Source organism: Hoplias malabaricus, chromosome 1 (assembly GCF_029633855.1).
Source record: "Hoplias malabaricus isolate fHopMal1 chromosome 1, fHopMal1.hap1, whole genome shotgun sequence".
In the NCBI taxonomy this organism is placed as follows: Eukaryota; Metazoa; Chordata; class Actinopteri; order Characiformes; family Erythrinidae; genus Hoplias; species Hoplias malabaricus.
The window spans coordinates 89,227,283-89,253,770 of NC_089800.1; the positions used below are offsets into that span (position 1 = coordinate 89,227,283).

Sequence of the window (26,488 nt, forward strand, 5' to 3'; positions counted from 1 at the left end):
TTGCAGACTGCTCTGAGGTGTTGGAGCTGATGGGAGTTGTAGTTTGTTCTGGTTATTTGCAGACTGCTCTGAGGTGCTGGAGCTGAGGGGAGTTGTAGTTTGTTCTGGTTATTTGCAGACTGCTCTGAGGTGCTGGAGCTGATGGGAGTTGTAGTTTGTTCTGGTAATTTGCAGACTGCTCTGAGGAACTGGAGCTGATGGGAGTTGTAGTTTATTCTGGTTATTTGCAGACTGCTCTGAGGTGCTGGAGCTGAGGGGAGTTGTAGTTTGTTCTGTTTATTTGCAGGCTGCTCTGAGGAGCTGGAGCTGATGGGAGTTGTAGTTTGTTCTGGTAATTTGCAGACTGCTCTGAGGAACTGGAGCTGATGGGAGTTGTAGTTTGTTCTGGTTATTTGCAGACTGCTCTGAGGTGCTGGAGCTGATGGGAGTTGTAGTTTGTTCTGGTTATTTGCAGACTGCTCTGAGGTGCTGGAGCTGATGGGAGTTGTAGTTTGTTCTGGTTATTTGCAGACTGCTCTGAGGTGCTGGAGCTGATGGGAGTTGTAGTTTGTTCTGGTTATTTGCAGACTGCTCTGAGGAGCTGGAGCTGATGGGAGTTGTAGTTTGTTCTGGTTATTTGCAGACTGCTCTGAGGAGCTGGAGCTGATGGGAGTTGTAGTTTGTTCTGGTTATTTGCAGACTGCTCTGAGGTGCTGGAGCTGAGGGGAGTTGTAGTTTGTTCTGGTTATTTGCAGACTGCTCTGAGGTGTTGGAGCTGATGGGAGTTGTAGTTTGTTCTGGTTATTTGCAGACTGCTCTGAGGTGCTTGAGCTGATGGGAGTTGTAGTTTGTTCTGGTTATTTGCAGACTGCTCTGAGGTGCTGGAGCTGATGGGAGTTGTAGTTTGTTCTGGTTATTTGCAGACTGCTCTGAGGTGCTGGAGCTGATGGGAGTTGTAGTTTGTTCTGGTTATTTGCAGACTTCTCTGAGGAGCTGGAGCTGATGGGAGTTGTAGTTTGTTCTGGTTATTTGCAGACTGCTCTGAGGAGCTGGAGCTGATGGGAGTTGTAGTTTGTTCTGGTTATTAGCAGACTTCTCTGAGGAGCTGGAGCTGATGGGAGTTGTAGTTTGTTCTGGTTATTTGCAGACTGCTCTGAGGTGCTGGAGCTGATGGGAGTTGTAGTTTGTTCTGGTTATTTGCAGACTGCTCTGAGGTGTTGGAGCTGATGGGAGTTGTAGTTTGTTCTGGTTATTTGCAGACTGCTCTGAGGTGCTCGAGCTGATGGGAGTTGTAGTTTGTTCTGGTTATTTGCAGACTGCTCTGAGGAGCTGGAGCTGATGGGAGTTGTAGTTTGTTCTGGTTATTAGCAGACTTCTCTGAGGAGCTGGAGCTGATGGGAGTTGTAGTTTGTTCTGGTTATTTGCAGACTGCTCTGGGGTGCTGGAGCTGATGGGAGTTGTAGTTTGTTCTGGTTATTTGCAGACTGCTCTGAGGTGCTGGAGCTGATGGGAGTTGTAGTTTGTTCTGGTTATTTGCAGACTGCTCTGAGGTGCTTGAGCTGATGGGAGTTGTAGTTTGTTCTGGTTATTTGCAGACTGCTCTGAGGTGCTGGAGCTGATGGGAGTTGTAGTTTGTTCTGGTTATTTGCAGACTGCTCTGAGGTGCTGGAGCTGATGGGAGTTGTAGTTTGTTCTGGTTATTTGCAGACTGCTCTGAGGTGCTGGAGCTGATGGGAGTTGTAGTTTGTTCTGGTTATTTGCAGACTGCTCTGAGGTGCTTGAGCTGATGGGAGTTGTAGTTTGTTCTGGTTATTTGCAGACTGCTCTGAGGTGCTGGAGCTGATGGGAGTTGTAGTTTGTTCTGGTTATTTGCAGACTGCTCTGAGGTGCTGGAGCTGATGGGAGTTGTAGTTTGTTCTGGTTATTTGCAGACTTCTCTGAGGAGCTGGAGCTGATGGGAGTTGTAGTTTGTTCTGGTTATTTGCAGACTGCTCTGAGGAGCTGGAGCTGATGGGAGTTGTAGTTTGTTCTGGTTATTAGCAGACTTCTCTGAGGAGCTGGAGCTGATGGGAGTTGTAGTTTGTTCTGGTTATTTGCAGACTGCTCTGAGGTGCTGGAGCTGATGGGAGTTGTAGTTTGTTCTGGTTATTTGCAGACTGCTCTGAGGTGTTGGAGCTGATGGGAGTTGTAGTTTGTTCTGGTTATTTGCAGACTGCTCTGAGGTGCTCGAGCTGATGGGAGTTGTAGTTTGTTCTGGTTATTTGCAGACTGCTCTGAGGAGCTGGAGCTGATGGGAGTTGTAGTTTGTTCTGGTTATTAGCAGACTTCTCTGAGGAGCTGGAGCTGATGGGAGTTGTAGTTTGTTCTGGTTATTTGCAGACTGCTCTGGGGTGCTGGAGCTGATGGGAGTTGTAGTTTGTTCTGGTTATTTGCAGACTGCTCTGAGGTGCTGGAGCTGATGGGAGTTGTAGTTTGTTCTGGTTATTTGCAGACTGCTCTGAGGTGCTTGAGCTGATGGGAGTTGTAGTTTGTTCTGGTTATTTGCAGACTGCTCTGAGGTGCTGGAGCTGATGGGAGTTGTAGTTTGTTCTGGTTATTTGCAGACTGCTCTGAGGTGCTGGAGCTGATGGGAGTTGTAGTTTGTTCTGGTTATTTGCAGACTGCTCTGAGGTGCTGGAGCTGATGGGAGTTGTAGTTTGTTCTGGTTATTTGCAGACTGCTCTGAGGAGCTGGAGCTGATGGGAGTTGTAGTTTTTTCTGGTTATTTGCAGACTGCTCTAAGGAGCTGGAGCTGATGGGAGTTGTAGTTTGTTCTGGTTATTTGCAGACTGCTCTGAGGTGTTGGAGCTGATGGGAGTTGTAGTTTGTTCTGGTTATTTGCAGACTGCTCTGAGGTGTTGGAGCTGATGGGAGTTGTAGTTTGTTCTGGTTATTTGCAGACTGCTCTGAGGTGCTGGAGCTGATGGGAGTTGTAGTTTGTTCTGGTTATTTGCAGACTGCTCTGAGGTGCTGGAGCTGATGGGAGTTGTAGTTTGTTCTGGTTATTTGCAGACTGCTCTGAGGAGCTGGAGCTGATGGGAGTTGTAGTTTTTTCTGGTTATTTGCAGACTGCTCTGAGGAGCTGGAGCTGATGGGAGTTGTAGTTTGTTCTGGTTATTTGCAGACTGCTCTGAAGTGCTGGAGCTGATGGGAGTTGTAGTTTGTTCTGGTTATTTGCAGACTGCTCTGAGGTGCTTGAGCTGATGGGAGTTGTAGTTTGTTCTGGTTATTTGCAGACTGCTCCGAGGTGCTGGAGCTGATGGGAGTTGTAGTTTGTTCTGGTTATTTGCAGACTGCTCTGAGGTGCTGGAGCTGATGGGAGTTGTAGTTTGTTCTGGTTATTTGCAGACTGCTCTGAGGAGCTGGAGCTGATGGGAGTTGTAGTTTCTTCTGGTTATTTGCAGACTGCTCTGAGGAGCTGGAGCTGATGGGAGTTGTAGTTTGTTCTGGTTATTTGCAGACTGCTCTGAGGTGTTGGAGCTGATGGGAGTTGTAGTTTGTTCTGGTTATTTGCAGACTGCTCTGAGGTGTTGGAGCTGATGGGAGTTGTAGTTTGTTCTGGTTATTTGCAGACTGCTCTGAGGTGCTGGAGCTGATGGGAGTTGTAGTTTGTTCTGGTTATTTGCAGACTGCTCTGAGGTGCTGGAGCTGATGGGAGTTGTAGTTTGTTCTGGTTATTTGCAGACTGCTCTGAGGAGCTGGAGCTGATGGGAGTTGTAGTTTTTTCTGGTTATTTGCAGACTGCTCTGAGGAGCTGGAGCTGATGGGAGTTGTAGTTTGTTCTGGTTATTTGCAGACTGCTCTGAAGTGCTGGAGCTGATGGGAGTTGTAGTTTGTTCTGGTTATTTGCAGACTGCTCTGAGGTGCTTGAGCTGATGGGAGTTGTAGTTTGTTCTGGTTATTTGCAGACTGCTCCGAGGTGCTGGAGCTGATGGGAGTTGTAGTTTGTTCTGGTTATTTGCAGACTGCTCTGAGGTGCTGGAGCTGGGCAAGGCTGATGCTGCTGCCTCCGCAGACAATGAGCAGCAGGGGGCCGAGACGCTCGGGCAGACGGCCTTCATCCTGGAGCCGCTGGATCACTCCACTATACACAGCAGCTAATGATGCACCGCAAGCTAGTTCCACCAATACACGCTCCTCATCTGAATAAACACACACACACACACACACACACACAAAGAAAGAACAGGGAGAGGGACAAACAGGAAAGCAGACAGACAGTTTCATACAAACCAACAAATAAAAGAGAGACAGGCACAAAGAAACTGTTTTGAACATTTGAACATTATCATTCAGATCAGATGTGATCAGTTTAATCTGATTCACTACATTTAATCTAAATTATTATTTCATCAGTAAAGGGGCGTGGATAATATCTCAGGTGTGATTTGTCATAAAAGACATGACATCATTTCCAGCCTCGTGCTGTAAATAAAGAATGTAAAGCACAAGCTCCTGCAGGGTTCATCTGAGACTGGATCAGGACTGTGGTTATTTACCCAGGAACAGCTCCACTGCCTCCAGGGCCTGTCGGTCAGTCACCAGCTCGGAAATGACGTTCGGACGTTTACTGAACTCAAACGCTTTACTGCACACCGTCTTCGCTCCTAAACACTTCGCCTCGCTGTTAATCCACAACAACAAAGAAACACAACAAGAATCAGAAACATACAGAGAGAATCCTATACACACACACACACACAGAATCCCCCCCCCCACACACACACACAGAATCCCACACACACACACACGCACACACACAGAGAGAAAATCCTACACACACACACACACACACACACACACACACACACACAGAATCCCCCCCCACACACACACACACAGAATCCCACACACACACACACGCACACACACAGAGAGAAAATCCTACACACACACACACACACACACACACACACACAGGGAGAATCCTATACACACACACACAGGGAGAATCCTATACCCACACACACACAGGGAGAATCCTATACACACACACACACAGGGAGAATCATATACACACACACACACACACACACACACAGGGAGAATCCTACACACACACACACACACACACACAGGGAGAATCCTATACACACACACACACAGGGAGAATCATATACACACACACACACACACACACACACACACACACACACACACACAGGGAGAATCCTACACACACACACACACACACACACACACACAGGGAGAATCCTATACACACACACACACACACAGAATCCTACACACACACACACACACACACAGAATCCTATACACACACACACACACACACAGACACACACACAGGGAGAATCCTATATACACACACGCACACACACACACACTTCCACCTGCAGACAATTACACACACTCACTCAGTCACTTAAACACACACACACATACAGAGAGAATCCTATACACACACACACACTTCCACCTGCAGACAGTTTCACACACTCACCCAGTCACTCACACTCTCACATCTATAGATAGTCTTTCTCTCTCTCTCTTTCTCCCCCTCTCTCTCACACACACACACACAAGTGGACAAATTCACACACACACCTAGTCACTTACACACACACACAGACAATTACACACACACCCAGTCACACATTCACACCTGTGGGCAGTTTGAAGGGCAGGTGTTAAAGCAAGGAGACAATCCTAGCCCCTGGGGAACAGTTAACAGACACCTCTGGGGAGGTTAGAGGTGTTCTTTGAGGATGTGGGTTTGGGTTCGCGGGGTGTGTGTATGGTCCCATTGTTTAAGGAAGTCGTTCTGAACGTGTGGTACGTGTGAACGTACCTTTTTCACCTACAGCCCATTAAACACTCTTCAAAAAGCTTCATACAGTTCACCAAATCATGTATTTTTAGGAATAATTTTGTGTAGAGAACGCAGATTTCAACAAATACATGCAAAAATTAAACCAAGACTTTGCACCACACCTGCCCCTGGAACAGAGGAAGAACCGGGGCGCACGTGCGTCTGTGCTGAGGATCAAACGTGGTACTTGGAGGGTTTGGTTTGATAATGGGGGGTAAATATTTGAGAACCACTGGTTAAAGGAATGCCGTGGTCCTCCAGGACACCCCTCACCACAGGAGTCCCAGTTCCCGACAGCCCCCGTGACCTCTGTAGTGTAGTTTACCTGGTGATGTCCGGCAGAGTGACCCGACGCCCAGCTTTGACAGCAGCATTGAGGCAGTGAGCTCCAACAGTCTCCATACAGATCACAGGAACCGACCCCCAGCCCACCTGCTCCAGCCCCTCCATCAGCCCACAGAATAGTCCCCCTCCACCGACAGATAACACTACTGCCCCTGGCCTGTGGGGCAGACTCGCCTTCAGCTCGTGGACCATGCCTGCGTGACCCTCCCTGAGAAAACATCAGGGTGTTAGTTTCCTTTGTACGTTATAATATTGTTTAGGAGCGCCCCCTAGTGGACCTCATTTGTAATTTTGACAGAGTTCTAGTTTGTTTGAAAAAAAATATATATATAATAATAATAATAAAACTCCAGCAGCACTGCTGTGTCTGATCCACTCTACACCAGCACAACACACACTAACACACCACCACCACGTCAGTGTCACTGCAGCGCTGAGAATGATCCACCACCACATCACACCTGCTCTGTGGGGGTCCTGAGCGCTGAGGAACAGTAGGAAATGGGGGATAGCAATGTTTGTGGAGCAAGAGACTACATTCTGTAATAGAGGTCTGTGGTGATTTGTGTTTATTTGTTTACTCTGTGTTCTCTATTGACGCCGTTTTTACCAAGGAACACATCCTCAGTGACTCTGATTGGTCTGAATTTAAATACATACAGAAGTGTTGTGACAGAACATCTCACCACACCAGAGGATGATCAAAGGGTGGAACAAACACGAGGTTCTCACTTTCCGCCAAACGAAGAGCCTCAGCGTTCGCATCGTCCCACACCTGAGCAAACACACACACAACCACAGCAATGTTCTCAGGACCTCATTTCACTAGCCGTGACTGAGCAAGCAGACATCAGTTCTTCTTTTCAAATGTGTCCGACCCAGTTTGTTACACCGATAAACTCTACAGTAGGGCAGGGCCATTAACTGAAAATTAATGTGAAAGGGTCCAAGTGATTCCATGGGCAAAATGACCTCACATACTACACAAATGTCATACAGTCAATGCAAAACACAACTATTGGAAACCCATATTACAGTAAACTGCTGCTGATTTGATGAAGGCAAGGTACATGGTGAGATCTGCAGAAATAATCATCCTTCTTTCATAAGGCAAACTTTTCATTCATTCATTGTCACTGTGGGTCCGGAGCATACCTGAGGAAACCAGAGGAAACCCACGCAGACACAGAGAGAACACACCACACTCCTCACAGACAGTCACCCGGAGGAAACCCACGCAGACACAGAGAGAACACACCACACTCCTCACAGACAGTCACCCGGAGGAAACCCACGCAGACACAGGGAGAACACACCACACTCCTCACAGACAGTCACCCGGAGGAAACCCACGCAGACACAGGGAGAACACACCACACTCCTCACAGACAGTCACCCGGAGGAAACCCACGCAGACACAGGGAGAACACACCACACTCCTCACAGACAGTCACCCGGAGGAAACCCACGCAGACACAGGGAGAACACACCACACTCCTCACAGACAGTCACCTGGAGGAAACCCACGCAGACACAGGGAGAACACACCACACTCCTCACAGACAGTCACCCGGAGGAAACCCACGCAGACACAGAGAGAACACACCACACGCCTCACAGACGGTCACCGGGAGCGGAACTCGAACCCACAACCTCCAGGTCCCTGGAGATGTGACAGAGACACCACCTGCTGCACCTCCGTGTTGCCCCAAGATGAAATCAAGTAAATAATATAGCAGTGATTTATACTGCAGTAAATCTCTTACCTTCCCCATCACTTTGACGATAGCCCCCTGGTCCCTCAGTTTCTCCACCACAAGCTGGGGTGAGGATGAGGGCACTATGATGGTGGCCGGGATGTTGAGTTTACGAGCTGCATACGCTGTGGCCAAACCGGCATTTCCCCCTGCAATGGACACAAAATAATCTCAAAGGGAATTTAAAAATGCAATAATTAAGAGAATGTTCTAGAGAAGCTTGCTGAGGCCTAAAATATATATATTTAAATAATTATAAATACATTTTAAAAATTCACAGTTACACTCACCTGAGGAACACACAACACCTTTTGAGTTTGGACCTGCAAGCTTAAAAACCAAGACTTCAGGACATGCAGCAGTTAGTGGCAAGATGTTTTAAACACAGATCTTCTGCCCTCTCCGTAGAAAACAGTCATTCAACCATAGAACACAATTCCTCAACTTAAAAATAGTTCCCTCACTTTAACAATAATGTCCCTTCAATTTATCCCTTCAATATTCCCTCCAGTTTAATGAAGCAGAATTATTCTGGGACTTCTTTGTTAAACTGAAGTAAAATAAATGAAATCAAGAGAACTAACAATGGAGTTGATGGAATGATTTATTAAGGGACATTTTGAAGCCGCTGTAAACTTTTATCCTACTTTGACATATTTAAGGAAGTTATGGGTTATGGCTATTCTGAATAATACATATTAGAGAATGCAATGAGGCAGTGCTGCTCAGTGTGACCCCTCCATTTATTAATTTACTTCCTCAGTAAATAATTTCCCCCAAACTGATGAAAATGCAATATACTTCCTCTAAGATTGATAGAGAACAAACAATAAAAGTCACCCTCTGGTCATCAAATAAACTCTTAAAACAACTCTCTGTCCAGAGTTACAAATGTGGAAGTTATTTCCAAGAGAAACATAAAATAAAATAAAACCAAATAAAAATCCCCTAAAGCCAGTTGTCGTAGCTATAACTCTGCACCTTCACCTTTATTCAGTAATGTGCAGATATTACCTCCATTGCTCACATGCAGCTTTAAATCCCTGCCCCTGCAAGATTACTAGTTTGGTTCCTTAGGTTTGTGATGTAAGAAACCCTGACTGTCTGAATCTGTGTTTTTGCTTCACTTGGAAGGGTTTTTTTTAATGGTTGATATTCATGGGAGGTTTTAAATAAGGGGATATTTTTATTTAAATAGAGAGGACAGGTTCTGGAGATAATAAACGATAATTAAATATAAAATAATAGACACTTATCACAAAACATTTAAGTGTGATATTATTAGCCCTCTGTAATAGCTCTCACTTTATGCTATCAGGTCAATCTCAGTAAACACTCGATTTAAATAAAGATTTTAAAACTTTCAGGCATGAAACGCATTTCCGCACACAACCGACCGTTTTATCTTGTGTACTGTAACTTGAGCTGTCTGTATTACTCAGAATTTAACTGTAGTCCCATGTTCGTTAGCTAAATTAGAGTTTGTGTACGGCTAGCTCGCTTGACGCGGTGTGCATCATGGTAATTGTAGTTCTTTGCGGCGACGGTTCAGCGTTAACTGCAACGTTATTAATCACTTATAAAAACTACAAACTATAATAAAAGCTGCAAAGTTTAAAAAATAATCCTTAAAATTACGCACAAAATAACGCACAACACCCAAATAAACTCTACCTCTATGTTATTAAAGAGCGTGTGCTATTTATAATTCTACATATATTTGAAAAGAAATAAAAGTAAGATATTTGAATATAAATAGGAATACTACAATACATTAATATTTTCATCACTATGTCATGTGAATATTGTATTTCCCCCCCAGTAATGTGTCTGTTACATGTTTTTATTTGTCATAAATTATGACAAAGTCTATGTTTACAGCCACTGCAGGTCAATGTTCAGTTGTGTGTTTTTTCTGCTCACCTTTTGGACAAGATGTCCTATCCCCCGGATTTTGAAAGAACCAGAAGGCTGTGAGCTCTCCATCTTCAGATACACAGTGGTGCCCAGACGCTTGGACATAGCAGTGCTTTCAATCAGGGGAGAATTGATGTGAAATCTCTGGGTATTGGACATGGTGATGGACAAAACTCCTGCAGTGCAAAACAATGGAGGGAAAAATGGAAGGAGACAGGCCTTTAGCCCCTGGTCCAAAGGTTTATCCTGTTCCTCAGAAGCTGCCGAGTCAGTGCATTTGGAGTTAGGTTGAGAAGTCTGCCCCCAAATGAGCTCTGACCAGCACAGCAGGGGGAAAATTATATAACACACACTGAGAGAAAGATAAGAATGCCCCTGTGTGAATGACAGTCTGTGTGTGTGTGTGTGTGTGAGAGAGAGTGACTGCCAATAGACTGGGTGAGTGTGTTGATCAGTATGAAGGACTTACAGTAGATGAACGAATGAATAAGTGAATAGATGAAGTTATTCTGGTTGCAGAAAACAACAGGACCACACAGTGCTGACATGATGTAATGCAAGAACCCTTTTATTGAGCACATTTACATGACATGTGACAGAACGAGGGTTATTTTGCCCCTCTGTTCAGGCATATATTTATACATCTATGTGTTTATATTCAGGTGTGTTTCAGTGTGTTTTAAAGCATTCCCTCTCTTCTGCATTAAACACAGCTTTTAAAATGAGTTGAGAGGGTTGTAACATAAAAAAAGCCTGAAATCTGATTCCTGTGTAAACAGTCGTATTCATCCTCAGTGTCTTCTGTGCAATGCACCCATAAAAATCATAATTTTTAAAATATATTACAATATATTCTATTCATATTTAGGAATATACTGGAAAGATATAACAATATAATTCATTTCCATAGGAGCATCCGCTGTGAAACTTCATTATTCCACTCTCTCACCTCCTTTTACTGCAAAAAAAATGATCTCAGCAGGAGAAAGCATCTGAAATCTGGTCTTTGTACTTCGTATTTCTAATTCAGAGCTGGGTACGATACCATTTTTCAGTCCATTTCCACACGTTATTTGGAATATAAAAGTTATTAGTTGATGATTTAATGGAATTCTGACAGCTCTTTCTTCTCCGTTTTTACTCAGTGCTCTTATTTCTCCGCGCTCGTTGTGTCTGTTTTGCTGAGTTTAACCTCGTCTTTGCGCTCTCACATAAACACGGGTCCAGCGCTGTGATTGGACAGACTCAGACGAGGGGGCGGGGCCATTCTAAAGTCTCTGCACTTGACGTCAGAAGCGGAGCAGACTCGTTTTATCCTGTGTTTTCTGACAGTGATGAGCTCCAGATCCACACACTCGTGTGTACATGCACTGAAGAGGGGGTTCTTTCATAATACGTATTTACAAGGAACCTAGAGCACGCAGCCAAGTCTCTATTGGCTAGATTTAAAATGCTTTCACTTGTGAATAGTTAAAAAAAAAAAAAAAAAAACTCTTCCACATAGAAAAACATGCATGGCTCCTCTCTGGGACACTTCCTCTGTGTCTTTCAGTAACTTTCACTTATCTCCTTCTCTTGTTTTATTCTCTTCACTTTCTATCTCTCCTTCCTTCCTTCTTTTCTTCCTTCGGTCCAAATCTGTGGCTCTGTAAGTGCAGGAGGCGACAGATAAGGCCCTCATAATTTCCTCTTTCCAGTGCAAAAACCTCTCAAAAACGTCTCACGCACACATCAGCACTGCATCCTCGTCCTCTGATTCTCATCACGTTCACGTCCCACAAACGTTTCTTTCACAGAGCTACGGCCGAAAAGAAAAACTAAAGCAGCTCATGGACTTTTTTAAATACAAATAAAACCAAGGATGCAGACTGTACACTGATATCATTAAGTGAAAACATCTTAAATAAATTCAATAGCTTTAGCATTTCACATTATGAGATTATTTCAACTTTTTCTGGAGGGTTCTATTTGTCTTGAGTCATTTTATCTGGAGAAAGTGTCTAATTTCTTGAAGGAAAAACATGTCCAGAAACAATCTAAACAATCTTATAATAAACGTATAACAATCCCATTATGAGAAATGAGACTTATATCTTAGACGAATGATGATTTCCCTTCTTAAGACATGATTTTTTTGCAGTGAAGACAGGGATCCCGGTGATTTCTGAATCTCTTCAGCGGATAAAGAAGCTCCCCGCATGCTCCGGGCTCCATCTCCTCTCGACTGTGCCTCTGAACGGTGTATTTAAGGTGGAACTGATGCACGAAGGAAAGCCAGGGCTGGGCGTCTGGCTGAAGCTCCACACAGGGCTCAGGAATGAGACGGTGTTCTCGTTTTTGTCCTCCAGAGGGTGCTACGCCAGAGAACGCTGCCTGGGTTTGATTCTCGGATACAACTGCACAAAGCACAGAGAAAAGTACCGTTAGAAAAGCAGTTCTCACAGAGTTGTCTCAGGCTGTGCCCCAAAGCCAAGGCTGCAGACGAGGTAGGTGGCATTTTTGAGGGCACAACTGATGTAAATGTCTATGCAGTCTTGAGCGATATGACCATACATTAATATCATGATTAACTGAGCATTTTGCCTCATGGTTCACTGACGAGGCTTTTACTGTGAATATGCTCCAGTATTTTTGTAAGTTTTGGTGTCAAAAACACGTTCACACCACAGACGCAGGGTTTATCTTTGGCTCGAGTTGCTTGAGTCGCTCGGTCGGCCTCTGTGTTTAGGTTCTCCTCCATGTGTGGTTATAAGGGGAAAGTACATGAACGCAGTGGGAGGCATTAACAGAAAAAAAAGGATGTAGAGAGTTAAAAGAAAAATGTATATAATCCATAGGCAAGATTACATTGATTAGCTCTTAGTGTCATGTTCGATTGATTGTCCAGCCCTACTTCTATGTACAAAAAATACACAGCCTACACACTCCACTTTTGATCCACAAGATGAGGACTTTACATAACACAGAGATCAACCCAGAATTAACGCCAGATCCAGATCCAGGTTTATTGGGTCTAATGTGGAACACTGTGTTTTTTTGTAAATGAAGATTTAGTGCCTCTTACCCCCAGCAGGTTTCGGGGGACGTATCCCTCTTTGTCGTTGAGCCTCGCCCACCACCACTCGGTCTCAGAGTCGTCTCTACGTCTCAGAATCGTGAGGCTGTCTCCCTCGGAGAACGACACCTCATCTTCACTCTGAGCTTCGTAATTCCACAGAGCATAAACCCCACCCTTATTCATCACACCCAGCTTCTCCTGCACACCTGGGGAAGGGAGGGGACACGTTTATTTAATCACATAGACGATCAATCTCATGACCTGTAACTAACTCACTCGTGTTTAGCAGCCTGGCAGTTCCTCACAAGGGGGCGCCATCATATATCGATGCATCATAAAAGCAGGGATTTACAGCAATGACACAATATCTCTCAGTCATGATGACACCAAGGTGATGGTTAGCACAAGTCACTGCTCCTTCCACCGATGCAGCATCCTTGTAGCTCAACACGCTTGAGGAGAACTTTAACTGCCCATTTCTCTTATGTTAGCTACAGATCCACACTGTATTGCTGAGTGATGACAGAGATGGATGGTCATGCTAACCACCCAGATAGAGTGAGACAAGGCAACACTTAGACAGCTGCTCCACTCAGAAACCCTACACCAGACGAGGTTAAAGCTGCATTTCTCTCACCGTAGAGGAACTGAGAGCACTGTATGTATCCCTCCTCCATCTCCTCACACTTATCCGCCGCCGTCTCCACGTCGCTGATGGTGGTGGCGAAGATGGCCGCCCCTGACTCCACCAGCAGTTTACAGAGATGAACACTGTTACAGGACGCAGCACAGTGCAGAGGGGTCCTGAAAACACAACGCACACATATGTACAGGACCTCACTCTGATTGGCAAAAGAGCAGAATCTGAGTTGGAGATTTTCTACATTTCTTTATTTAATTGAACTTAAATGATTAAAGTTATTAATTATTATTCTAATTATTACACGTTGGAGCAGCAGGTAGTGTCTCTGTCACAGCTCCATGGTCCTGGAGGTTGTGGGTTTGAGTCCCGCTCCGGGTGACTGTCTGTGAGGAGTGTGGTGTGTTCTCCTTGTGTCTGTGTGGGTTTCCTCCGGGTGACTGTCTGTGAGGAGTGTGGTGTGTTCTCCTTGTGTCTGTGTGGGTTTCCTCCGGGTGACTGTCTGTGAAGAGTGTGGTGTGTTCTCCCTGTGTCTGTGTGGGTTTCCTCCGGGTGACTGTCTGTGAGGAGTGTGGTGTGTTCTCCCTGTGTCTGCGTGGGTTTCCTCCGGGTGACTGTCTGTGTGAGTGTGTGAGTGAATGTGTGATTCCAACTTTTCAATTACTGAACAGGAGCAGACACTGTGCACATGGCTCCACTCCAAAAGTGGGTGGAGTTATTTCTCCACGTGCACTGATATCAACACACTGCTCCTGCTCTATGTTCGTTTTAAAGACACATTATTCTGTGCTTTTATTTTATACGACTGGCTCCGCCCACAGCCTCTGCCCTAAACACAGTGGGTGGAGCCACAGCCTTTAATCCAGTGCAGTAACAAAGTTTAAATTTTACCCCATTGTTTATTTCCTCCACTCTTAGTTTAACTCTACACAGTTTGGTCAGTAGGGGGCGCAGTGCATTCATCGCTCCACCTCACACTCCGTCCTCTAGCCTACTGCATGAATTAGGGAATGCTTAACGTAAATGATATGGAAACGAGGAGCTGATTGGTGGAGCTGATTCATTCGGTCCCCAAACTTCTAACGGTCTTCGTCACATTAACCGCCTCCATCCCTCCCTCATTCCTGACCACACTGTCGTCCTGGTCCTCTTCCCTGTTCCCTGTCCAATCCCTCCTCACTCCTGTTCCTCACCTGTTAAATTCCGCATTGTCTTTAAACTCATACTGCTCACCTTCAAGGCCATCCATCACCTCACAGACCCAGCCGGACTCTCAGATCCTCCTCATCCATCAGCCTCACTGTCCCCCAGCCCTTTTGACCACCACTGGGTCTAGAGCCACTCTGCCCCCGTCTCTGGAACTCCCTCCCACCGGACGTCCGTAAAATTGACTCCCTGGACATTTTCAAATCGCGCTTCACAACCCACTGCTTTGGGACGACACACAGTCTTTATTCTGCTCCCTTGAGTTTATGTTATTCTTTAATTTTCTTCCCTATTTATTATTGTTTAGCTTTGATCTTATTCTTATTCTTTGTGGCCAAATCCGAGCTCATTTTTATGGAACTTAAAATCAAAATACGAAACTGAACTCCGCATGCTGTGTCCTCACCATCCATCACTGTCTGCTGCATTGACGTTGACTCCGAAGTCCAGCAGGAACTTCACAATGTGATGATGACCAGCACACACAGCGTTGTGGAGCGGCGTGATGCCCTCATCATTAGCAGTACTGGGGTTGTCCACCTGAGGAAACAGTCAGCCACAGCTCCATCAGCTTTTCTGTCCACTCTTATAATAAACGTCCAACATGGTTTTATTTGAGAGAAAACAGGCCCCGGTGCAACTTCACTTTTTAACACGGTGCTTGGTAAATAGCACAGACTTTTGAAGAAAAACACGAAACTTGCTGCCCTTTGAACTATAAAACAGAAAGTGTTCCTCGTCTAAATGAAGCAGAGAGCACAAAGAAGGCATGGGTGCAACAATTTCAAAATAAGGACTTCATTCTGGGAGAAGAAAAGCAGTGCACTCCAAATGCATTCACAAGAACAATACAATATCAGTCCCAGAGCTGCTCCTGGGCACACGGTCTCAGGAGAAGTCATTCTCATACTGTTTCACATGGTACGGGACAAGAGTTTTTATTGCACTATCATATAACGATATAATACATCATATTATTATTATTATAACGTGCAGCAGGTGGTGTCTCTGTCACAGCTCCAGGGGCTTGGAGGTTGTGGGCTCGAGTCACGCTCCGGGTGACTGTCTGTGAGGAGTGTGGTGTGTTCTCCCTGTGTCTGCGTGGGTTTCCTCCGGGTGACTGTCTGTGAGGAGTGTGGTGTGTTCTCCCTGTGTCTGTGTGGGTTTCCTCCAGGTGACTGTCTGTGAAGAGTGTGGTGTGGTGTGTCTGTGTGTACACAGTTTACAGGCTGCAAAACGGTATACACCTTCCTCCTTCATCATGTTGCAGTCTGTATATTTTAAATCCAGTCATCATTTCACTCCCCACATCATCAGGAAAAACAGGGGTAGAGGGAGTGAAGGAATAGTGTTTCTCCTCCCTCAACATCTACAGCTGAAACACCTTACCCTCAACTGTTACCTGGGCACGGGGATTGCTGCCCACCACTCCAGTTGTGTGTGTGTGTGTGTGTGTGTGTGTGGCTGGGTGTGCTCATTGTTCCTAACATGCAGTAAGACTTGACTTAGATCCAAGTACCTCATAAATGATCCTCTGCACCAGGTCAAACTCTCCCTCCAGGGAAGCGTCCAGAAGCAGAGCCAGAGGGTTAAACTTCACCCGCAGACCATGACCCGTTCTCTCAGAGCCCGGCTTCTTCAGATTCGTCCGTTTAGCCTGCGATAATAAAGAGGATTTCAGTACATTCACCTCAATGAATAAATACTGTGCAGATCTGACAAATAACAATCATAAACTCACAGACAGTGAGCGGGCAGTGTGTAAAAACTCCAGCAGCACTGCTGTGTCTGATCCACTCAAACAGCACAACACACACTAACACACCACCACCACGTCATAAGGACTGTGAGGGTCCTTTTTTAATTCACCACCCAAAGTAAGACCTCCTGGTACGGGGCCTACCCGGTGTCACTGGCTCAAGACGGGAACACACCCTGGAGGGGGCGCCAGTGCTTTGCAGGGCACTGTATGACATATGATTGTTATAAATGTGCACATAAACGTGGACAAAATCCTGGCTTCAAATCTCAGCTGAAGGATGGCAGTGTTTTCTCAGTATTGTGCCTGTAAATGCACTTAGGCCTGATGATCCACATAGACAGCGCCCCCTGTTGGCCCCGCCCGCTTAGCGTCAGTGGATGTGATGTTCTAGTATTTCTGAATTACAGAAAGTCACACAGCATCAGGAACTGCATGAACAAGTCTGTGGAAGACAGCAGTAAAGGTAGACAGCCGAGCGGTAATGACTGACGTATACTCACCGCAGGGTCACTTCCGGTCTGTTGTGGGGTCTCCTCCTCCTCTGGGGACTGTGTTTCTGGCGGTTTGCTGGACTCTGCCTCCTCACCTTCAGTCTGATGATTCTGATTGTTGTCATGGCCGTCCTCTGGGCCGTCTTTAGGAGCGGACGCTGATGTGTCCGAGAGCTCAGGGGATTCCGTGTGATCGTCCGGTCGGTTTTCGTTGGCGTCAGCGGCAGGTGAAGAGGAGGTCTTTACAGGGTCTGGAGCTGAGGTTTCTGCTAAAGGAGCAGCTGGTAATCCCGATTCGAGCACATTAACATTGGCAGTGTCCAGGCCCATGTAGCTGAGAGGGCTGTCTGGCTGATAAAACGGTGGCGCGCCTAAACTAGACTCCATACCCCCTGCTAGAGTGTTGAACCTCTGGTAGAGAAGCTTCTGGATGTTTGGGCCGCTCGGACCCTCGGGTTCTGTGATGGAGCTCCGTTTTTTCAGGGGCCGGGGAGCATTGGCCAGTTTCCTCCTCAGCACCTCCAGGTCAGCATCGCTCTGATAACGAAGAGGCGAATGGGCCACAGGGGTGAGCTTCGTGGGGCTCAGGGGCCGAGGGATGTTCTCCACTGTCGGGGGGTTCGTAGTGCCCTCGGGGTCAGCCTCTCGGTCGGATTCCTCTCTGGACGTCTGGTGCTGGAAGGGTACAGGTGATGGAGAAGCAGAGCCGGGTAATACAGGCTTCCCATACACTGGGGAAAGAGAAAGGGAGAGGTTTGAGGGATGGTCACGGCAGAGAAGAGCTTCTTTCACGGAAAGCTACATCTTCTTTAACTGTGTAAACTATAAGGGCCACCTGTAAGTAGCCCACGCTGCAGTGGAACTGTGTTCTCTGGGATGAGTTGGAGTACTGTTTGTGAGCTAGAACTAATCACCAACATCAGCGCCAGTCCTTCACAGGGCGACACACACTCACACATTCACTCACACACACACCTACGGACACTGTTGAGTCTCCACTCCACCTACCGACGTGTGTTTTTGGAGCGTGGGAGGACACCTAAATCATCTAGTCATTAATTTGATGAAATGATTGGTTAATTTACAAATTTGGCTTTTAACGTGACGTAACTAAGGCCCTATATGCACTCCCCTAAAACACCCTCCCACAAACCTGATTAGCTGTAAATCACAGAGGCACTGGATGGAGCTCCATCACTCCAGAGAACACAGTTCCACTGCTCCACAGCCCAATGCCCTCAAGCAGAAGGACAACACCGGGCACGTTGACCCTAGGCTCATCGCATGAAAATAAATCGGAATGAACGTCTTTAAAATAATCAGTGGGGGATGATGTTCTAAGATGCGGTTGCCATGGTTACCTGCTTTAACCGCAGCCCTGCTGCTGATGCTGGGGTAGTTTTTGGAGGCTGACTGCTGCAGGTACATGTGGTAGATGGAGCTGGAGTTCATGGTGGCGGGACCTTTCCTGGGGGACTGGGGTCGAGAGCCTCGGTCCGTAACAAAGGGCCGGACCGCAGCGGCCAACGGAGGGTCTGTCCTCTCGGCCGGGGGGACGAGCGGGGGTCCGCTGGGGCTGGGGGGAACGCTGATCCTCTGTTGGATCTGCTGTGAGGACGAGCCAGGGGGCGCTCGTTGCCATGACAGTGTTCCAGGGGCAGAACGGGGCAGAGAGCTGGTGGCACAAACTGTAGAGTGATGCCCCACACTGGGGTATGTCCCATAGATCTGGGGCTGTCTGGATAAAGCTGTTACTGTCCCCAATAGTTTGGGGGAATCCTGGAAAAAACATAACATTAAAAAAGGGCACATTAAAGCAACTCTAGGTAAGATCTGATATTTCTGCTCCAGGGCTCCTTTAAAATGGGAAACAGGGGAGGAGGGGGGTTGTTTTCTACATTTCTACAAGATACATAGTGCAATTTCTGCAGTGCTAAGCCTGGTGTAGTTCAGTCGAGCATCAAAATGATTTTGAAGATGAAATTTTTAAGGTACAAATCCAAACTAGAGTTGCTTTAAAAGGAGCAGTTAGTGTGAGGTTGTGTAGTTGTTAAAGGAAACGTTATGAAAAACGAATTTAATTTAATTTCAGAACATGTTCACATTACAGTGTGAATCTGAAACCCACCAACCCACACACTGTGAAACAAGACCCCCAAGAATAAACCCGGGATAAAACAAGTCGTTCTGAATCAGGGAGAGACTTTAGAATGGCCCCGCCCCCTCGCCTGAGTCTGTCCAATCACAGCGCTGGACCCGTGTTAATGTGAGAGCACAAAGACGAGGTTAAACTCAGCAAAACAGACACAACGAGCGCGGAGAAATAAGAGCACTGAGTAAAAACGGAGAAGAAAGAGAACAGAGTGAAAACGGCTAAAAACCAGAGCTTCTGCTCCTCGCTCCTCACTGCTGTGCGCTCGGGGTCGGGGTGAACAGCGAGCGGCTCATTATCATTTAAAGGAACAGGTGCTGAAAGCGGGCGTTCTGAACAGGGGCTGTTTACACAGGGGGAGAACACTGCTGTCAGGAGCGAGGGGCGGATTGAAGGAGGCGGACGCATTCGCTAAAACACGGGATATATTTAATAACCAAAGATATAACAAAACACAGGCAAACTATAAAGGGAACTACAAGACGAGGACATAAAATACTGAGACAGAAAATACACTAAACGACAAAACTAGGAAACAAACATGACTTGACTAGAAACGAGAGATAAACGACGCGACATGACAAGACCGGAGAACAATACATAATGAAGTGAAATGAACGACAAACAGGACGTGAAACAAGAGGGCTTAAGTACTCACACAAACGAGAAACACCTGGACAGATAACGAGGACGGGTAACACATGACACGGACGAGGAGGCGGGACGAGGGCGGAGACAAGGACATAAACAAAACATAGCCATGTGCGAATAAAGCACATGGCGGGGACAACAGACTGACAGGACGAAGGCGTGACAGATGCCCCCCCCAAGAACGCGCAACTCCCGGGCGCGTACTCCTAAACCCCCCCAGGAGCTGGCGCAGGAGAGGGCACGAAAAACAAGACAGGACAACAAACCAACAGGTGACAGGACTCAGGACAGGACGGGAACAGACACAGTAGCTGGGGACACGACAGGACCGAATATACTAGACGGGACACGGGACATGACAGGAGACTGACAAAGGGGGGCAACAAGAGACGAGAACGGACTGGACAGGACAGGAGTGGACACATGGGAATTGACGAGATTTTTGACATTGGACATGACACTGGATGGAAACAGGGACTGGACGGAAGACGGGACAGGTGACAGGACTCGGTGCTGGGACTGGACGGGAGCAGAGACTGGTGACAAGACACTGGACTGGACAGGGGTACGTGACTGGACAGAAGACAGGACAGGTGACATGACACTAGACTGAAACGGAGACGGGACTGGAGACTGGACAGGGGATTGAAAGGGAAACTGGACCGGAGACAAGACAGAGGGTTGAAACAGGGACTGGACAGGACTGACAGGGGACTGGACAGGAGACGGGACTTGAGACAGGACCGAGGGTTGGAACGGGGACTGGACAGGAGACGGGACTTGAGACTGGACGGGGGTCTGAAACAGAGACTGGACAGGGCTGACAGGAGACTGGACTGGACTTGGTAGGGGAACAGGTACAAGGACATTTACAGGGACTGACACAAACACAGTGACCGGGACAGGGACAGAGACAAAGGCAGACACGGGTACAGGGACAAGGACAGAGACGGGAACCAGGACAGGGACTGACAAGGGGACCAAAATAACAGGGGGGTGCCCAGGACTGGCTAATGTCTGTGTGGCAGTCTGAGGAACCAGCCTAGGCACAGTTCTGGGGATCGGCCCTGAAGTCCTTCGGGCCGACCTACGGACATGGGCAGGGGAGGCCGTAGCCACCGTCACGGGGACAGGAGAGGCCGTAGCCGCCGTCACGGGGACAGGAGAGGCCGTAGCCGCCGTCACGGGGACAGGAGAGGCCGTAGCCGCCGTCACGGGGACAGGAGAGGCCGTAGCCGCCGTCACGGGGACAGGAGAGGCCGGTGCCGCCGTCACGGGGACAGGAGAGGCCGGTGCCGCCATCACCGGGACAGGAGCGGCGGGTGCCGCCATCACGGACACTGGAGCGGCGGGTGCCGCCATCACGGACACTGGAGCGGCGGGTGCCGCCATCACGGACACTGGAGCGGCGGGTGCCGCCATCAACGGGACAGGAGCGGCGGGTGCCGCCATCAACGGGACAGGAGCGGCGGGTGCCGCCATCAACGGGACAGGAGCGGCGGGTGCCGCCATCAACGGGACAGGAGCGGCGGGTGCCGCCATCAACGGGACAGGAGCGGCGGGTGCCGCCATCAACGGGACAGGAGCGGCGGGTGCCGCCATCAACGGGACAGGAGCGGCGGGTGCCGCCATCAACGGGACAGGAGCGGCGGGTGCCGCCATCAACGGGACAGGAAGCGGCGGGTGCCGCCATCAACGGGACAGGAAGCCCTGCGACGTCGTCCACGGAGGCAGGGGAACCTGCGACGTCGTCCACGGAGGCAGGGGAACCTGCGACGTCGTCCACGGAGGCAGGGGAACCTGCGACGTCGTCCACGGAGGCAGGGGAACCTGCGACGTCGTCCACGGAGGCAGGGGAACCTGCGACGTCGTCCACGGAGGCAGGGGAACCTGCGACGTCGTCCACGGAGGCAGGGGAACCTGCGACGTCGTCCACGGAGGCAGGGGGACCTGCGACGACGTCCAAGGAGGCAGGGGGACCTGCGACGACGTCCAAGGAGGCAGGAGAGGCGCGCGTCGCGCTCACGAAGACAGGAGAGCCGCGCGCCGCGCTCTCGAGGACAGGGGTTTGTGCTGCTCGCCGGGCTCGCGCTGGAGCTGTAAAGGGTTTAGGGGGTTTCACAGGCGCACCCATTAGATCACCTCGAGGTGCGCCCCTGTTAGCCTCAGGCCTCAGAGGTACGGAGGTGAGGCTAACAGCCCCTACCCTTAACGCCCCCCCAAAAATTTCCCCGGACCTGAGGGGGCAATCCTCGGGAACAGAGGGTCCTGCGGAGCTGACCTCGAGAGCCGATCGGGAGAATCTGGCTCTCAATAGATCTCTGAAAGTCTCCACCGAAATCTGCAGGCCTCTCTCTCTCAGCACGCGATCAGCCCACTGCAGTGCTATCCCTTTAAGAAGAGATCTCATGAACATTACCTTAATAAATTCGTGTGGCGCAGGAACAGTCAGATAGTCAAAGTATAAGCGGCATTGGAGCAGAAAACCCTCAACGTTTGAAGTCCCCTCAAACTCGGGGGGAACTCCCATATGAGATTGCAGGGCAGCAGGTTGATCGCCCACCTTTGCCGCTAGAAACTCCTGTACTCTCCTGAACGCCTCGTTGAGAAAATAGTCCGTGCTAGCTGCGTCCTTTAGTGGGTCGTTCATTCTGTCAGGAGCGAGGGGCGGATTGAAGGAGGCGGACGCATTCGCTAAAACACGGGATATATTTAATAACCAAAGATATAACAAAACACAGGCAAACTATAAAGGGAACTACAAGACGAGGACATAAAATACTGAGACAGAAAATACACTAAACGACAAAACTAGGAAACAAACATGACTTGACTAGAAACGAGAGATAAACGACGCGACATGACAAGACCGGAGAACAATACATAATGAAGTGAAATGAACGACAAACAGGACGTGAAACAAGAGGGCTTAAGTACTCACACAAACGAGAAACACCTGGACAGATAACGAGGACGGGTAACACATGACACGGACGAGGAGGCGGGACGAGGGCGGAGACAAGGACATAAACAAAACATAGCCATGTGCGAATAAAGCACATGGCGGGGACAACAGACTGACAGGACGAAGGCGTGACAACTGCTGTGGGGCTCGTGGGGTTTGGGGTGTATTCAGAATAATAATAATGTGACTGCTTTCAGGGAACGATGGTGGTGCTGTGTTTATTATCTCTGCGATGCATAGCATACACTACCAGCAAAAGAGGGTTTGGATTCTGGTGTTTGGAGTAGAACCTGTTTGGGTTTTGGACGAAAACAAGCCGAGGAACCAGAGGAACCAGAACTGCAGATATATCCCTCCACACACAGCACAGAGCAGCTCCACGGCCCGGCCACCAGGAGGAGCCACCTGCTCTGTTTCATCAGTATCAGAGACCGGGGCTGACCACACTCTGCTCTGCATGGTCTTAACTCTAATTAAATGATTTTTAATGAGAGTAAACTTTGATAAGTGGTGGGGACATGTCCGCATTGTCCCCATCGTCCCCATCATCCCCAGCGTCCCCAGCGTCCCCATCATCCCCAGCGTCCCCAGCGTCCACAGTGTCCCCAGCGATGGTCCCATGGACAAACCCCAATTCTGATTTCAGATATAAATTCAAATATCTTTTAAAGTGTGTTTTATGTAACGTATAAATGTAATTCATATAATGACAATTGCCATTTTTAATACAACACACCAGTTCCCATAAAATTATGAAATGTACATAGATATAACTTATATATAAACCTTGTACACGCAGATGAAGAATGAGCTTGAAAACATGAAGCGTCTTCTCTTTGTGCGTTCACTGTTTGTTTTTGACGTACTGCCACCTGCCCCTGCTTCTTGGAACTGACACTATGTTTCTGCGGTTCTAAATTCTCACCTTTTCTGCGAAGGCCATGCTGCCCACCTCTCGGCCCGAGCTCGTCCAGTCAGGAGCTTTGCTCTGAGTGAAGGAGGACCAGTTTGCATCGTTCGCTGGAAGAAGAAAGAGAAGTTAGAAAGAGAAAGAGCGAGAGACTGAGAAACAAACAGACAGCGACAGACAAAACATTCCCTTTCTCCGCAGACACTAATCGTGTCAGAAACTGACCTGAAGACACTGACCCAGCATTGAAACAGACACACACACACACACACACACACACACACACACACACACACCTCTGACCCCTGGGATACAAGGACGCCGCTAATCAGCTGCTGCTCTGGAGAGTATTTCTGTCTTAACTCAGATCGGCTCAGAAGGAGATTACTGAGGCACTGTGTGTGTGTGTGTGTGTGTTGTGTGTGTGTGTGTGTGTGTGTGTGGTTTCACTGCAGCTTTGGCCTTGTTTCTTTAACAATCCAGCTCTATATCTCTGAAAAGTGATGGAAAGGGGTTTGGTTTTGTGTGAACTGCTCTGTTCTAGTGAATGGAACCAGACGTCCTGCTCAACAAGCTACTCACAGCTACAAAGCTTTGAAAGTCTCAGGGACCTATCAGGACTCACAGAAACTGCTATATTTGCATTGCTCCGCCCCTAGCACTGTTTGGGTTATTTAGATAATTCGGTTAAGTATTGAGACACAGCGCATGTCACTCATCTGTCACTCAACTTCAAGCCCCTACAGTAAAATGAGAGCACATTGTGTGTGTGTGTGTGTGTGTGTGTGTGTTTTCATCACATTGTGGAGACTTGAATTCCCCACTGGGATCAGCTTGTGTTTATGTTTTACATAAATGACATAAATGATTACATTTGAAGGTGAATATATATTTTAATATTACAGTTAGGGTAAGGGTTCGGGTTAAAAAATACATTGAAGTGAATATAATGTCCTCACAACGCATGAAAACAACATTCACGTACTTCAGTGATGGGGAATTGTTCTTTATGTTTAACTCCAACTGCGCATCCTTTTATTACTTGTCTATTTTACTTCTGTGTTTGTGTGTGTGTGTGTGTGTGTGTGTGTGTGAGTGTGAGTGTGTGTGCGTGGGTGTGTGTGTGGGGGGGGTGTGGGTGGGGGTGTGTGTGAGTGTGTGTGTGTGTGGGTGTGTGTGCGTGGGTGTGTGTGTGGGGGGGTGGGGGTGGGGGTGTGTGTGAGTGTGTGTGTGGGGGTGTGGGGGGGGAGTGGGTGTGGGTGTGTGTGTTGGAGTGTGTGTGAGTGTGTGTGTGTGTGTGTGTGTGTGAGTGTGTGTGTGTGTGTGAGTGTGTTTGCGTGGGTGTGGGTGGGGGTGTGTGTGAGTGGGTGGGTGTCTGTGTCTGTGTGTGTGGGGGGGGGGGGAGTGGGTGTGGGTGTGTGTGTGTTGGTGTGTGTGTGAGTGTGTGTGTGTGTGGGGGGGAGTGGGTGTGTGTGTGTGGGGGGGGGGGGAGTGGGTGTGTGTGTGTGTGTGAGTGTGTGTGTGTGTGTGTGGGTGTGTGTGTGTGTGTGTGTGTGATACAGTGATGTAATCTTCTGATTGGCCTCAACCTTTACAAGATCAAATAAACTCCATTATGTAACAGCAGCTGCAGCTTCCCTCCATTGACTCGAGGCCCTCTGAAGTTCTGGAGACAGACTCGTGTGTAGCTTGTGTCTCAAAACCAATGCGAGAGACTTTATAAAACGATAGGAGCCCTGTAACGTGACAGTATTCAGTGCCTCTCACTGTAGACACATTCAAATGTAAATCCAGATATTATCATCTCTATACAATAAGGTGCTGGGACGCTCTGGAGCAGCTGCACATGAGCTTACGGTCACTGTGCCCAATACCGTGGGTGGATTAAGGCATTCATCAAGTGTAAGGCATTCTCTGAGGAGCAGACAGTAGGAGGTTTTCCATTCACTGAGTTTTTGCGAATTATGAAAAAGTACTTTTTTATGAAAACAGGAAGCGAACAGAAAACGATCAAAATGTAAAAAAAAAATCACGCAAAAATGTTTTAACGCTCGGACGAGGTGGAAGAGTTAGAACATCGCTAAAGTGCAAATGGGGCGATGGAAAAGGGCGTTTTGAACAAACGATGACGTTTCCGCTGATTTACACACACTGCACACGCAGCACAGCGCCCCCCAGAGGCCTGGAGAGACCCTGGCTTTTAACAGACTCCCCGCAACCCTCTTTCCTCTTCTCCCCTCTCTGCACTTTACCACTCTGTTCTCTCAGCGGCGCCCGAGCTTCTTATTCACATACAGCACTGAGCAAAAGTCAGAGACCACAGCATTTTACTTTCCTCTCAAAACATTAAGAACACGCTCCACACACAGGAACCACACAGACGTCGCAAATATTAAATATCAGATCCCTCTCTTTCCCTCGTTTCAATGCAGTCCCTGATCACGGAGCCTACGGCATCTGAAGTTTATTCACAAAAGTGCCGTGAATGGAAACGCAAAACATGTTCAAACGTTTCGGATGGAAACCCACATGCTGTTACTGCACTAAATGGGAAACAAATTCTTCATTAAAAGCCAAGTTTTGAAAGAACAGGACCTAAGGCTGTTGTGAGGTACAGGGGAGTGAATATCACTGATGAACTCACTGTCGGTTTGCAGTTACGCTGCCAGCTCTCACTGGGTTTTGTTTGTAATTAGCTTAAGCCTTGTTTTGTGGTTAGCTTTGCCTTGTTATATTTTGCCATTTCTGAGCCATTAGTAAAGGTTAGTAAATTAGTAAATGTC

General features: G+C 47.8%; 2 protein-coding genes across 5 annotated transcripts in view; both read right to left on the reverse strand.

Moving 5' to 3' along the window:
* Positions 1 to 3,750: 3,750 nt before the first annotated feature.
* sdsl (serine dehydratase-like) lies at positions 3,751 to 10,163 on the reverse strand. Its single transcript, XM_066641136.1, has 7 exons — positions 9,877 to 10,163; positions 8,244 to 8,283; positions 7,963 to 8,102; positions 6,883 to 6,971; positions 6,177 to 6,404; positions 4,518 to 4,642; positions 3,751 to 4,160 (listed from the first exon to the last, which is right to left on the reverse strand). The coding sequence occupies exons 1-7, from the start codon at positions 10,027 to 10,029 to the stop codon at positions 3,973 to 3,975; spliced, it is 963 nt and encodes a 320-aa protein (XP_066497233.1). The 5' UTR covers positions 10,030 to 10,163; the 3' UTR covers positions 3,751 to 3,972.
* A 278-nt stretch (positions 10,164 to 10,441) lies between these two features.
* Positions 10,442 to 26,488, reverse strand: part of ppp1r13ba (protein phosphatase 1, regulatory subunit 13Ba) — a 49,234-nt gene continuing 33,187 nt past the window's right edge. For all 4 annotated transcript variants that reach the window (XM_066675964.1, XM_066675965.1, XM_066675963.1 and 1 more), the window contains 8 exons: positions 23,721 to 23,815; positions 18,389 to 18,806; positions 17,037 to 17,758; positions 16,294 to 16,431; positions 15,181 to 15,314; positions 13,566 to 13,732; positions 12,935 to 13,134; positions 10,442 to 12,266 (listed from right to left, as the gene is read on the reverse strand). In XM_066675964.1, coding sequence (XP_066532061.1) covers positions 12,225 to 12,266; positions 12,935 to 13,134; positions 13,566 to 13,732; positions 15,181 to 15,314; positions 16,294 to 16,431; positions 17,037 to 17,758; positions 18,389 to 18,806; positions 23,721 to 23,815 — 1,916 coding nt within the window. In that variant the 3' untranslated portion in view covers positions 10,442 to 12,224. The remainder of the gene's footprint in view (positions 12,267 to 12,934; positions 13,135 to 13,565; positions 13,733 to 15,180; positions 15,315 to 16,293; positions 16,432 to 17,036; positions 17,759 to 18,388; positions 18,807 to 23,720; positions 23,816 to 26,488) is intronic.

Excerpts from the sequence above, each read along its gene's own strand:
- sdsl (XM_066641136.1), bottom strand. The coding sequence starts at position 10,029 with ATGTCCAATACCCAGAGATTTCACATCAATTCTCCCCTGATTGAAAGC. Across the intron at positions 8,103-8,243 it reads AGGTGTTGTGTGTTCCTCAG|GGGGAAATGCCGGTTTGGCC; the intron begins GTGAGTGTAACT and ends TGTCCATTGCAG. Across the intron at positions 4,643-6,176 it reads ACTCTGCCGGACATCACCAG|CGAGGCGAAGTGTTTAGGAG; the intron begins GTAAACTACACT and ends GTGGATTAACAG.